Raw genomic sequence first — 14,318 nt, 5'->3', positions numbered from 1 at the left:
AGCTAGTCGCGCATATCTTTTACTTCATTTTTTGCCTACTATCTCGTCGCACGCGATATCGAGAGCGGAATCGTACAGGAATTTCGTCAGAAATATCGCAGACACGTCGTAATTATAGCCCTCCTCGAGAGCTTTCTTTTATTTCCCGTGGTGCAGAAGGTCTTTGACATGCTTCGACATGTAATAATATTCTTTTCGCTGTAGCTATTTGCCAGATGTTACTTTCTGGATATGATAAAAAAAAAAAGGGCGAAGACAGTTGCTTTCGTTCCTGTTACGTGATTTTTTTTTTATTTAAAATTGCACGATTTCCATGCTTAGAAAATTCAGTTTATTTAGCGCGCGACTAGCTGGGGTCGAATTTAATATTTTAATGCACGTAAATATAATAAACTTGGTTCATAGTGGACTGCATGAACTTATATATATCTTGTTTATTCATAAATACATAATTAATAAAATGTGGTATACCTTGGAAATAATTTAGTTATAAGTTGGAAATAATTTAATTATAAGTATTATTAAGTTACAAATTATCATCATGATTGATATTTATAAAAATGTGTAATAACGCAGGAAAAAGTGCTCAAGTAATTATGGCGAGATTAAAAAAAGCGTGAAATTAAGACGATTAAATCTCACATTGAACCCATGAAAATCCCTCGATGCTTTTCAAAAACAGTGATAACAGGAATGTCTGACAATTCGTGTTATCAGTGAATTTACAATTATTTAAGTCGCGGGATAAAGGGAATTCAGTAGACACGGTAGCGTCTCGCTCCAAGTACATAATACAGCAATCTCGCGCAAGAGAATGCATTTGTCACTCGAATGAGATAATTAGCTAAGTGCTTTTTCTTAGAGATTTGATTATATTATGTGTACTTCGCTTACGATAAGAATATGCAGAAAAATATGATAAAGTGCAGAAGATTTGATAAAGTGTCATTGACAGACTCAACTGTGTTGTTTCTAGACGGTCGATGAGAGTTTCGAAATGGTTCTTAATACCGTTGATTTTGTGAGTGCATTTTACACAATTTTATTCTTTAAATTTGTAAAAAAAAAAGGGAAAAAAATTTTATAAAATATTATTTTTGCAAGAAGCATGTTATTATATTTTAATTAATGTTGTAAATTAAGAAATTTGCTTTCTACTCTCTTTAAATGACATTTAATTCTGTATATTTTATCGTTTTATTTAATTATTCTTTTTAACAAATTTTATTTAGGCAGGATGTACCATATTAAAATAATTAATATTTGAAGATGATTAAAAGTTCTACGCGTCACGATGATAAACAACGATCAAAAGAAATATCCAAAAAATCCACGGCAAAATGCGAATATTATTTCTATTCTCACCTTTTGGTAAGTTGTTAATAATATTTTATTATACTAAATTCTATATATAAAATAAATAATTACAACATTTAAAATATTTTTAGTGAATGTTTTATAAAAACTAGTACACTTACATATTTATTAAAATATTTTTTGGCTTAATAAGACAGATATAAATGAAAAAAATTATATCTTGCTTATAAAGCGTTATATGCACGAAGTAGACTTTAATACCTGTTCAAGTGGCTCGCAGTATTCGCTAATATAAATACATCACATATTGTATAATTCTTTTTATGATAATTAATATATTTAATTAAACAAAGCTAATAATTGAATAATAAAGTAATGTGAATTCATGGAATTAAACAACTGACACGTTAATTGATTAATATATTAATACAGGTGGACTCGAAAATTATTTTGGACCGGCTACAACAAGGATTTGGAGGAGACCGACCTGTATGCTACTCTCAAGCAAGATAAAACCAGTTATTTAGGCGAAATTATAATAAAAGCTTGGGAGAAAGAAGTAGAATCATGCGGTAAAAAGAAAAATGGTCGCAAGCCGAGCTTACTCAAGGTGCTGTTACGCTGTTTTCAAAAACCGTTTCTATTAATTGGAATTGCGGAAGCGTTTATGGAACTGTTCTCCAGGTACGTCAAGCGAATACAGATAAATGAATCGCAATGTTAATACATGTAACATTTTGGAAATCAATCTTATTGCGTTTTATCATGTTGCAGAATATGTCAGCCTTTATTACTTGCTAATTTATTACGATTTTTCGCAAGTGATAAAAATGAATGGGGCAACGACGTGTATTACAGCGCAGCTGGTATAATTGTGCTGTCTATGTTGGATGCTTTTATTATGCACTACGGCGTACATTGTACGTTGCACTTAGGATTGAAAATGAAAATAGCCTGTACCGCATTGATTTACCAAAAAATATTGAAACTTTCCAATTCTGTATTAGACAATGAAACATCTGCCGGACAGGTAAGCTGTAAATTAAATTTTAGGCACTTACGTACTACTACTATATTTAGATAATAATTGCATGAATTATTATACGTATAAAATTATACGTATAACCATTCAGAGTAATGAAAATAATTTAAAAAGGCACCTAAATAATTTTTAATTAATTAATTTATATTTTACGAGTTTGTGTTTCTTTCTTATTTTAGATGGTAAACTTTATAAGTAGTGATATTACTAGATTAGAACAGTCTTTAATAGATCTGCACTACATTTGGATCGGTCCTATTCAAATAATATGTATCACTTATATTACATTTATCGAAATTGGATGGGCAGCGCTATTAGGAATAACAGTAATTTTATTAATCCTTCCTCTTCAAGGTATTAAAGCATTTTTATTAATTATATTTAATATGTAATTATAAGATGCATGCGGATTAATATATCTCTTTAATAATCCAACATATTTCATATAATTTCAGCGTTCATGGCTAAGATAGTTGCACCTTTGACACTTAAATTGGCAGAAAAAACCGACGATAGACTGAGATTAATGAATCAGGTAATTTCCGGATTGCAAGTGATTAAAATGTACGTTTGGGAAATACCTTTTTATAATCTAGTGGAAAAGGCAAGGAAGTAAGTATGCCCCGAAAATATTATCTAGTCTGATTTTATACTATTTAATTTTGTTAAAAATTTGTTTTTTTTAATTATTTTACACATTGTTTGTACATATTATGCATTCTTTATAATTAGATAAGGATTTCCTTTATATTTTTATTTATATTAAATTAATGCATACATAAAAATTGAATTATTTCTAGGCGTGAGATGAAAGTAATAAAAAAATTTTCAATTTTGAAGCAGTTAGCTTTTACTCTCGATTGCTATATGCCGCGACTTAGTATTTTTGTCGCAATATTGGCATACGTCTTGTTTGGAAATTACATCAATGCTGAGAAAGTGTATTTAGTAACGGCATATTACAATGTTCTACGAAACTCGATAATTTTTGGATTCTCGATGGGTAAGATGTTTTTGATATAAAAATCGAGATTTAATTAGTTAATTAATTTTTTAAACATATAACATAATTTAGCATTTGTAAAAAATTAGTTTTGCGTTAAGTTATTGACTAAAATTACTGGAAAAAAAATGTAATCTGCCCTTTTGTAGGTCTTCACCAATTGGTACAGGCATTAGTATGCATTCGCCGTTTGCGAAGATTCATGTTACACGCTGAAATTACTAAAACAAGAGCGAGTTTGTGTCGAACGGTTTCTGGTCCATTCGCACTTTGTATAAGCAATGTAAACGCTAAATGGCACGATCTTATGAAGGATAATACGTTGCATAACATAAGCTTGACCGTGCCACATGGAAGTTTCGTCGCAATCGTGGGTCAAGTGGGTTCGGGCAAGAGTAGCCTCTTGCAAGCGATACTTCAAGAACTGCCATTGACGAGCGGAACCATCGAAAGTGATGGCAGAATAAACTACGTTAGCCAGCAACCGTGGATCTTTGCGTCTTCCGTAAGGCAGAACATTTTGTTTGGACAGACGATGGACAAGTCGCGTTACAATGAAGTGATCAGAGTTTGCCAGATGGAATCGGACATAGATTCGTTTCTTCATGGTGATCACACCATCGTAGGCGAGAGGGGAATAAATTTAAGCGGCGGCCAGCGAGCGAGGATTAATTTGGCGCGAGCGATTTACAAAGATGCCGATATTTACCTGCTGGATGATCCTCTTTCTGCCGTGGACTCACATGTCAGCAGACGTCTCGTAGATAAATGCATTTGCGGCTATTTAAAGGTAAAAAGTTGCAGAGTATTCATGAAATTTTCTTATAATTAAAAATTTTACAAACTTAAAATAGAAACGTGGATTACAACAAAAAATGTTATTATTTGTTCAATGTATAAATTTGAAATAATTCGAAATGTTTATTTTACCTGCAACAATTGTCAATCAGGGTAAAACGAGGATTTTAGTGACGCATCAGCTGCAGTACCTACAACTTGCCGACCAAATTATTGTAATGAGCGACGGTCGCATCGAGCAGAAGGGTACATTCGATCAACTGCAGGCGTTAGGCCTCGATTTTATGAAATTGGTGAAAGCGGCAGACACCAAGTGCAAAGAGGACGAGAGAAGACAGTCCGAAATTCAGCGTAAAATGTCGATGAAGGATGAAATGAAGGATGACGGGGACGCCTTGCCGATCGAGATGCAAGAAACAATAGCGAAGGGTCGCATATCTTATGGAACGTTTATCGCTTACTTCAAAGCGAGTAAGAGGCCTTTCATGATCATGTTTATAATGCTGATCTTCTTAGTGAACCAGGTGATATCCAGCGGTAGCGACTACCTGGTCGCATTCTGGGTAAATATCGAGTCGAACTCGTGGCACGAGACGGACAATAGCACCCTGGAATTTCGATGGCAAGGCCCGCTATCTCGCGACTACATGATCTACATATATAGCGCTATGATAGCGGCCATCATGCTATTGTGGCAATTTCAAACGGTCATGTACTTCTCCGTGTGCATGTGGTCTTCAATGAACATGCACTCTGCTATGTTTCACAGCATATTACGCGCGACCATGTACTTTTACAGTACTAATCCAGCTGGCCGTATACTAAACAGGTAAGCGCAAAAAAAATACAACGATTAAACATATAAATATTTTAGTAATAAATCTTTTAATAAAGTTTTATTAAAAAAAATTTTTTTTTATATATACTTATCTCCTTAGGTTTGCCAGAGACATTAATGTCGTTGATTTATTGCTATCGATGTGCGTATTCGATATTATAGTGATCGGACTTATCTCGATCACTGTAGCAGTAATGATCATAGCGGTCACTCCATGGCTAGCAATACCTACTGTAATTTGCGCCTGCATCTTCACCTATTTTCGTACCATTTATATAAGCACCGCTCGTAACATCAAACGCCTCGAAGGAACAAGTAAGTAATTTACGCGTTATCTTTGATTTCAAAAGTATATTCACAAATTTTTTTGTAAGTAACCCGATACTAATGTTCTCAGCACGTTCGCCGATTTTTGACCACCTCGGAGCGTCTCTGCAAGGCTTGACAACAATTAGAGCTTTTAAAGCAGAGGAGATATTGATGGCAGACCTCTGCAGTCATCAAGATGTCCATTCGTCTGCTTGTTTTCTCTTTCTGTCCACCTCGCGAGCCTTTGGCTTCTACATTGACATCATCTGTACGCTCTACATCGGAACGATAATTATAGTCTTCACAGTTATCGACGACCTGGCTGTCGTTGGTAATATCGGTTTGATAATCACGCAGATTATGGCGATGACGAACGTACTGCAGTGGGGAATCAGACAAACGGCCGAGTTGGAGAGCCAACTGACTTCTATAGAAAGAATACTCGAGTACACCCGTTTGGAAGAAGAACCAATGATCGACAGCAAGCCAGAAACGAAGCCCCCGGATGATTGGCCGATGAAGGGTCTCGTGGAGTTTAAAAACGTCAGCTTAAAATACAACCCTCGTGGCTCTTACATCCTTCAGAACATCAGCTTCACTATTATGCCGAAAGAAAAGATCGGTATCGTCGGTAGAACCGGTGCGGGCAAGTCGTCCATAATTAACGCTCTCTTTCGCCTGGCCTGCGTGGAGGGTGAGATCCTTATAGACGGTGTATCCACAGGCGCGATCGCTCTGCACGACTTTCGTTCGAAGATCAGTATTATTCCTCAGGAGCCATTTCTCTTTACCGGTAGTCTGCGGCGGAATCTAGATCCCTTCGATCAGTTTTCCGATACTGTGCTCTGGCAGGCGCTTCAGGACGTCGAGCTGAAGGAGACAATTTCTGAGATGGCCGCCGGATTAAACACGAAAGTATCCGACGAAGGCTCGAATTTCAGTGTCGGCCAGAAACAGCTCCTGTGCCTCGCGCGGGCTATCATCAAGAACAATCGGATTATGGTACTGGACGAGGCGACCGCCAACATCGATCTCTACACGGATTCTCTTATTCAAAAAACAGTTCGAACGAAATTTTTAAATTGTACTGTATTCACCATAGCCCACAGATTAAATACTATTATGGACAGCGATAGAATATTCGTGATGGACGCTGGACGTCTTGTGGTAAGTCGATAACTAAATTATTCACAAATAAAAAACCTTTTTAATTATTTTCGCACTACAATTTAGTATGGTTCTTATTGCATATTATTTTTTAAACGACGAGATGTTTTAAATTGCGATAATTTAAAATTAAACGAAAGTATTGATTATAGGAAATTGATCATCCATATATTCTTTTGCAAAAGAAAGGATATTTTTATAATATGGTGCAGCAAACTGGTACTGCGATGACTGAAAATCTGATTGATATAGCCACTAAAGTAAGTAATCGATTCAACTTATTAAAAGAATTACAATTAATAAAATCTTTTTTTTATTAACAAATTATATATATAATTTTCTTTTACAGAATTTCGATAAAAAGAACAGATAACCGTCCAGATAAACAATTTTTAATATGTGCCAAAATGATATTTTACATACATTATTATATGAAAATCTTATATGACAAAATATAGTAATGCATTCAGAAAACTTTTTTTTGTCTGTGTAAATACATAGAAAAAATTTTTATTGGCATAAAATCCTTGAATTCACACAGTCAATATATATATACAATCTAAATACAATCGCATTGGATTGATTTTATCGATCTAGCGTGGTCGATATACATTAAAATTCGTTGTAAAGATCCAATTTTATTTAATACAAATTGTCATATTAATCATTTTTTACGCAGATATATGTTATTTGTATTACGTTAAAAATTTATGTTTTCTCCCAGTTAATTACAAATTCATAAAAATGATAAAATAATTATTCTTATGTATTTTTCCTTTTAATATAAAAACTCGCGATAAAGTTTTCTCACTTTTCTTTCTTTTGATTGATAATAATTTAAAAATTATTTTATTCTTAATATTTTATAAAATTTTATTTCGTTGTGAGGTATTCATACTTGAGATGATGTTTAAATAACTCTGACAATTATTTTATGTAACAAAAGTTAAGTAAAAGTATAATCTTTGACAATAAGTAAAGTTATGTGAAGTTTAATAAAAAGGCCGTTTCTCACTTATCTAATTTTATAACAAATGCTTCTCCAGGAAGAATGGTAAGTTCTTTAAAGTACACATCTCGATCCATTCTACTTTTTGGTCCAACAACAACGTAACCACCGTAATAAAGAAATGACAAATCCTTTATGCGTGTTTCATCCCCAAAATTGGCTACGAATACATAGGAATTTCTTCGTGGGTACCATCGCTCAATCACAATCAGTTCATCCTCCACGTACCTAATTAAATATTAAATTTAATTACTCGAGATTTAAAAAAAATTAATTTATTACCATTAAAAAAATATTTTATGCATATTATCACCCCTTAAAAAAAAAAAAATACAGAAACTCATGCGAATTATTGAAATTTTACCTAACGTCACAGTTCGCAGTAATTTGATTTTCTCTTAACACCGCTTTGACGTAAACCGGGGTCGCTTCCATCCGGAGTTTCACCATTTCTTTAATAGTGCTTTTCAAACTGGCTTCCTTAGGTTTTTCAGCTTCTGGTAACCAAGCAGTGATTCCTGAAGTCGAAAAACTACTACCAGAACCACGTTCCTTTTCCCAAAACATGGGGACCAAATTATGTACATGCGCCAAATCTTTGTGATCCCAACACTCACAATCTTTGATACCTATCTGAATAAATAAAAAATCCGATTAGCAAGTAATTCTTTCTCGCAATAAATTTTTTTAATTTAAAGTATTTGTATCTTTCAAGTTACTTTTAATAACATTGCGAAAAAAAATTCATAAAAAATAATAAAAATGAACAAATAATAACTGCATACTTTTTAGACATGCAAGCTAGTTTATACCTCGTCTCCGTAGAATATACTTGGCGTCCCGGGTAGCATCATGCTGAGAAGAGAAGCTGCTAAGCTAGCATTCTTCATAGTAGAAGCCACTCTACTAGTATTCACGCCGCCTGTGGACCAGTGAATCCATGGATAAGAGGGTTTGTCAAAGAGCACACCCTTCGTGATTCTTTCGATCTGTGTCTTGATGTCCTTAGTGCCGTTTGACAAACGAATAGTCACGTCAATCAAATCTATCCTGGACAGAATGGCGTTCTTTGCGAATGTGGAAGTAGCGACGTCTACGGCATTCAGATGACAGATAAAGATACTGGTTGGACGTAGAAGAGATCTCCAATATCTAAGATCACTGACAAATGTATTCTCGTTAACGTAATGCTCTAGTCCTTTCAGATAAAACCCGTCCACATCTTGTTGCTGCCAGAATCTGACGGCTTCGCTAACAGAGTGCTCTTGTTGACGAGCCGAAGGATAAGGTGGCGTTTGTCTCTTCACTTTCTGCAGCGGCGACGACAGAGCATTACGGATAACTTGGACTGACGTCGATGGCACGGACGGCAGTACATGATGAATTATCGTAGTGCTTGAAACATCACGTCTTTCGTGGTGAGCGCGTTCAGTCTCGTTCGTCTTCGCTTCGCTCGAGCGTTTTACAAACGGGTATAGAGGTAAATCGAGAATTATACTCATGTTTCGTTTATGGACCTCGCGCACGAGAACGGCGAAGTCATCCAACGTGCCCAGCTCCTTGTTCACATCCGTCATACTGCTGATATCTGAGTAATATTCCGGATAATGTGGCGCCGGAAATATTGAGTTCAGTCGAATCGCTCGTACTCCGAGATCTTTCAAGTAGTCCAACCGTGTAATTATCCCACGCAGATCGCCGATGCCATCGGCACCCTTCGTCGAGTCTTGGAAAGACGCCGGGAATATTTCGTAGAAGGTACTACCTTGCCACCACTCCATCGGTGGGTCGCATCTAATGTAAAGCAAAAATTATAATAAAAGATAATTTGTTAAAAAAATAATTTATCTTAAATATATAAATATGCATAACATGCGTGCATACTTCTTAGGCATTGTGGCGATAATGCCGATAACGAGAGCGGCGCATCCGGTCAAGATCGACATCAACGACCAGTAGCATGTCTTTCGTATCAACGGCCAGTTCCACTTCATAAACCGATAATCTTTGGGCGGCTTCGGCACTACCAGTTGAATCCCAACGAGTGGTGGTTTACCACCGTTCTCCTGGTTGTAAAACTAAACAGTTACAGACATAAAATATGTATGATGATGTTAGAAAGCGGCAAGCGATGGATTAGTCAACATGAGATTATTGAAAATCCAAAATCTCTTTTATATTAATTTTAACTGCGTGAAATAGCGAAGGCATGTATCGTAAATTGAGAGAAACATTCACGAGATATACAGTACCTACCTATTTAATACCATTTCTTTTAAATCTCCGATGGTGCAATAGCAAAATGTTAATGCTAGGGTGACCAGATTCCGGAAACCAGACATCCCTGTTTTCGAGGACAAGTATTTTTTTTCTATAACGAGTTCTCGGATGTTTTTTTGCAAACTTTTTTAGCTTAATATATCGTACCCAAAAGTCACGATAGAAAAATTAATACAATACCCGAAATAGAAAATTAATCCTAAAAAATTCTCTGTTTATAATTTGATAATACAATTATTTTTTAAACATTATAATATAATTGTATCAGTTAAACCTAAACTGATTTAAATATAAAACATTCAAAACTTTAAAATGCACGTAAAGTAATATTCCTTCTACCTTACTTATTTAATTTTATTAAAGAGTAAGAAGAAACGCTTCTTAGATCTTATAAATTTTCTCTAATTGTTTAACTTATATCCACAAAGTCAGTAAGGTCACCCTAGTTATATCTTATTTGTACCGAATTTTTATGCGTACAAGAAATTGAGATGACAAACCGATAAGCAAATTAAAGAAACGACTTAGATGGATATAAAAAAATATAGATTGCAAGCGTGAATAGAATCACGATTATGTGAATGCAATCATAAAACGGCAATCGTTGATAACGCACGATTAAATGTCCTTAATCCGTGCCAAAAAAAAAATGTAAATGTAATGTATGAAATAGATAGCATAGATTTCCTTTCCGCTCCTGCGAAATGACTGACGGATTTTGCAAATCTTGAATAATGGTAAACATACAATACATTAAGCATAATAGGCACATATACATGTACGTGTAAGTAGTGATAAGCATAAGATACATTAAATCGCTTGAAACATAATTTAAAAAGTTTTCAATCATATTTAGTAGTAAAAGATTCTTGAAAAGTAAATAAAACTAAAGGCCCAAAAAATTTTAAGCACTTAAACTCTCGATTATATGCACGGTAAATAAAAATTTTATTTTTAAACTTGAAATAATTTATCAGTAAGAAAATGTTTCTGAAATAGACTTCAAAATTTTTTACCTTCTAGATTTTTTTTAGCACTTTAAAGGCTTTCTCAAAATATTTAAATAATATTCAAAGTATACGCCATTATTTTCTACACTGTAAAAATTTAGGAAAAAATCCTGTTTGTGATACTCACTAAAGCTTGAGCGTCTGGGGCGAGATGCTGATAAGCAGTATTTAATTGCGTCAATAATTGTGCACAAACGGGCTCATTTGTGTCGCTGCTACTACCGCTGCTACTAGTAGATTCTAGCATTGGATCGCGTGAACTCGGTTCTGAAACAATCAAAGCGATTAATCAAAGATTAAGAAAAAATTTTAACGCTTAAAACAAATATATTATTTATTACATCGTGGAAAAATTATTTTAAAGAATAAAAATTAAATTTAAATTGATTAATAAAATAATATTTAAATATTCATGCAACTAAATAAAATGTTCTTTCGATTAATGCGACTTTAATTACAAACGTGAAAAAATTAAATATCAGTTTGCGCGTAGGTTTTTCTGAATGAATTCGCTTAAATTGAAATTGGATCCTATCAAAAGCGTCTTAACGAGTGTCATTAAATACGCAGCAACAGCAGATTATGTAAGCTTTTCAGTTCAAGAACGTTGTTGCGATTTAACGAATATTTAATATTTAAAGAAAAAGCAAATAGACTCGATCTAAAATTTTCTTTTTCTTTTTTTTATGTAAACTATAATAAATTATTAAAAACATTTATTGTATTATAAATTAAAATATTAAATTTAATAGCAAAGAAAAAAAGAAAAAACGTAGAAAATATAGCGTAGTATGTACGTATGTATGCTCAATCGTATGTAATATTGTACATTAAAAGAGAATATAGAAGTACGTGCCATCATTTAAAGGTTTACTCGAACTGTTGACTATATTCATGAAATTAAGTCCGTCTTCTGTATTAATATTCTCAAGCATCGGTGCAGGAATCATCTCTAATGGAGCTCCTTCCAAAGCATTGAATATCGGCGTCGACTGGAGAGCCTCGTCGGTTTGAGTAGGTGGTGGACTTGGTGTTAATAGGGGACAATCGGACGCTTCTTCATCCTATTAAACGCATATATATATATATATATGACCAAATTCTTAAAGCAAGTCTCATGTAATAAGAAAGTATCATTCGTTTCTCTTTAGAACTATATAAACAAGTAATTTTAATTTTTAACTAATGTAATTATATTAAATTATAATAAAAAAAAAAAAAAAAAAACAAACCTGTTGATCTTGATTTAAAAACAGCTGTCGGGAATTCGACGATGGTGGTAGTTCCGTTGATATAACAACCGATAAAAGGTCTTCGGGATTCTGGATACTCATTTCTGTCACATATACATGAACATTATAAATGTTTAATAATGTTATATGCATATATATATGTTCAGAGTGTCCGAAGTTTAAATCATAATTTTATAAAGTAATAGAAAAACATTTTCTTTTTTTATTTAGCGTGTATCGAGTGTACTTGTATTTTTTCTTCCTCAACGAGTAAAGAAATACTTTTTACTTTTCTTATATTTAAAAATAAACGCATCTGCTAGTTTGTAAGGAAAATGTATGTGTAGGAAAAGAACGAGTGGTCATGTAGCTGACTATCGTTCATTATTGCATGTCTATTATATTACACGAGATATTATTGCCCGAGCATAGTATGAGATGTTCGCCGATCAATAATCGTAAAGGCCGGCTGTCATTGCATCATGTGATTGTAATATTGAGTTTCGGACCACGAACTCTACTAATTTCTTGTTAAATTGCTTCTTAGTATTTTAATTCCCTTTTTTTTTCTCAGCTGTGTAATGACACTGGACGATAATTAGTATCTAATAATTCTGAATTCATTAACCAATTGTAAAGATATTTTCAGTACAACCTTTTGTAAAGATGTTGCAAACACAGGAAATAACTAAGCATTCCAATTCTTTTAGTTCCATTCAACGGTACGATAATAAGCGACACGTATTTTCAGCCATGAAGCTGACACTGAAAATCGAAATCCAAGACAAGCAATTGACTGAGTCAACGCCGAACAATCGTACGTAAAATTTACATTGCCTTAGGAACGTCACAGCTAAAAGCGAACAAATAGTTTTTATGATTTCTCGTGGTAATAATCTAAAACAAATTTTTTATTAGATACAAGGTAAAATGTGAAATTTAAATAAATAAAAAAAAACAATAACTCTCTGATTAAAATATTCAATTTAATTTAATTTAATACGCAATATGTAATTTTTAACTTCATTTTAAATGTGCATAAAACTTTGTTATTTTTACGATTTCACTTACACGTGCATGTGTCGAAGTTTAATATTAAATTTTTTAAGACTCACCTACGGTTTTCCGTGACCGCCGTTCTGGCCAAAAATATCACGCAAACCCCTCGGCAGTTTCGCACTAGGAGAGTGTCTCCGTTCACCGTCGCACCTCTGTTTGGAAAAGGTTCCCCACTCCGCTTTCCACAGCTGATCCTCGCAGATGGAGACGTGCAGGCTACCTTCGCGAACACGTCCACGGCAAAGGCGAATAGTCTACGTCGCACGCGAGCCTCTCAAGCGGCGACTATCACCCACCGACTGTCGCCGTCATGTCGCTTTGCGTGCCGCGACAAACAGCTAGTGGAACCGCGTGCCTTGTATTATATTTAGCGATGCGATGTTGTTTCGTGTTCCCCCGTTGGCCGGCCGACCGTCGCGTCCGTCCAGCAACCGACGTCCACGATCTTCGAGCGATTCTGCGCTCTAACGTGCCGTATGCGCCATCACATTGCAGCCTCCTTACCAAGGGTTGCTACCAAGGAATAAATTATGACAAATTTCCTTACAACATTTTGCGTTGCAGACGACGATCAGCGTCTTTGACACTCACCCCGAATTCGAGCAGAATCCTATTCTCAAGAAATAATTACTGCTTAGAGATCATCGAGCCTGCAAATAAAATATCACCCTTAGTTCAGGAATCTACTGAGCTCACGGAGTAAAATTTTGTTTTTTTTTATCGATCGCATATTGCACAACTTTTATAATTGTTGAATAAACTCTCTTGCGTTACATATAACAGTATAAAACATCGGAAGTACAGAGCAATAGAAGATATAAAAAAGAATAAATTAATAAATTAAACTAAAAGTAATAATTAAATTAATTAAAAAATTTACCTCTTTCTTTATCAAGCTCGCAGTTAACCTTCGCGATGGGAATATTATTTAATATGCTCCTATCGCGAGATTGGTAGGCAATCCGACTTACTTATGTGTGCGTATAGAAACAGCTGTATCTTGCTGTATCTTCGAAGTTTCTCAATAGCGCTCACAGAGTCGTATTTCTCCTTATATATCTCTTTGAAAGGGTTGCCTGGAGAAGTTCCCTCGGGAAACACCACGGAGTTACCAACGGAGTCTCTGATGACTGTTTTACTACTCTGAGGAAAGTCCCTGGACCCGTGGCAGAAAGTGCCGTAGCTTCTGGCTATTATCCTCCGTCGTCTTCGCGAAGTGAGTTTTACTCGCAGGGAGAGGAAGCCCTTCGGCTG

The 14,318-nt window shown here is 34.7% G+C and overlaps 2 protein-coding genes across 15 annotated transcripts in view; one reads left to right on the top strand and one right to left on the bottom strand.

The window, feature by feature from the left end:
* LOC139106822 (probable multidrug resistance-associated protein lethal(2)03659) overlaps nucleotides 1-6,965 on the top strand; it is a 20,754-nt gene extending 13,789 nt beyond the window's left edge. For 6 of the 10 annotated variants that reach the window (XM_070663813.1, XM_070663811.1, XM_070663809.1 and 3 more), the window contains 13 exons: nucleotides 977-1,021; nucleotides 1,233-1,371; nucleotides 1,750-2,001; nucleotides 2,092-2,347; nucleotides 2,539-2,713; nucleotides 2,815-2,971; nucleotides 3,160-3,362; nucleotides 3,512-4,152; nucleotides 4,313-4,989; nucleotides 5,099-5,313; nucleotides 5,396-6,474; nucleotides 6,627-6,734; nucleotides 6,824-6,965. In XM_070663813.1, coding sequence (XP_070519914.1) covers nucleotides 1,295-1,371; nucleotides 1,750-2,001; nucleotides 2,092-2,347; nucleotides 2,539-2,713; nucleotides 2,815-2,971; nucleotides 3,160-3,362; nucleotides 3,512-4,152; nucleotides 4,313-4,989; nucleotides 5,099-5,313; nucleotides 5,396-6,474; nucleotides 6,627-6,734; nucleotides 6,824-6,847 — 3,864 coding nt within the window. In that variant the 5' untranslated portion in view covers nucleotides 977-1,021; nucleotides 1,233-1,294 and the 3' untranslated portion in view covers nucleotides 6,848-6,965. The remainder of the gene's footprint in view (nucleotides 1-976; nucleotides 1,022-1,232; nucleotides 1,372-1,749; nucleotides 2,002-2,091; nucleotides 2,348-2,538; nucleotides 2,714-2,814; nucleotides 2,972-3,159; nucleotides 3,363-3,511; nucleotides 4,153-4,312; nucleotides 4,990-5,098; nucleotides 5,314-5,395; nucleotides 6,475-6,626; nucleotides 6,735-6,823) is intronic. The other 4 variants (XM_070663808.1, XM_070663806.1, XM_070663810.1 and 1 more) reach the window with 4 other exon arrangements.
* Nucleotides 6,851-14,318, bottom strand: LOC139106829 (alpha-amylase 3). Of its 5 annotated transcripts, none has more exons than XM_070663827.1 (11): nucleotides 13,945-14,318; nucleotides 13,656-13,714; nucleotides 13,121-13,577; nucleotides 12,661-12,902; nucleotides 12,006-12,109; nucleotides 11,630-11,837; nucleotides 10,901-11,040; nucleotides 9,368-9,561; nucleotides 8,296-9,277; nucleotides 7,848-8,116; nucleotides 6,851-7,711 (listed from the first exon to the last, which is right to left on the bottom strand). In XM_070663827.1, exons 4-11 carry the CDS (start codon nucleotides 12,719-12,721, stop codon nucleotides 7,486-7,488), a joined length of 2,184 nt encoding a protein of 727 aa, XP_070519928.1. In that variant the 5' UTR covers nucleotides 12,722-12,902; nucleotides 13,121-13,577; nucleotides 13,656-13,714; nucleotides 13,945-14,318; the 3' UTR covers nucleotides 6,851-7,485. The 5 variants fall into 5 exon arrangements, with proteins under 5 accessions (XP_070519928.1, XP_070519926.1, XP_070519930.1 ...); XM_070663825.1 differs by having other exon boundaries at nucleotides 12,661-12,858; XM_070663829.1 differs by having other exon boundaries at nucleotides 9,368-9,549; nucleotides 12,661-12,858.

The sequence above is a fragment of the Cardiocondyla obscurior genome, linkage group LG12 (assembly GCF_019399895.1).
Source record: "Cardiocondyla obscurior isolate alpha-2009 linkage group LG12, Cobs3.1, whole genome shotgun sequence".
In the NCBI taxonomy this organism is placed as follows: domain Eukaryota; kingdom Metazoa; phylum Arthropoda; class Insecta; order Hymenoptera; family Formicidae; genus Cardiocondyla; species Cardiocondyla obscurior.
Note: the sequence above shows the minus strand (reverse complement) of the source record. Positions and strands in the feature narration are given on the sequence as shown.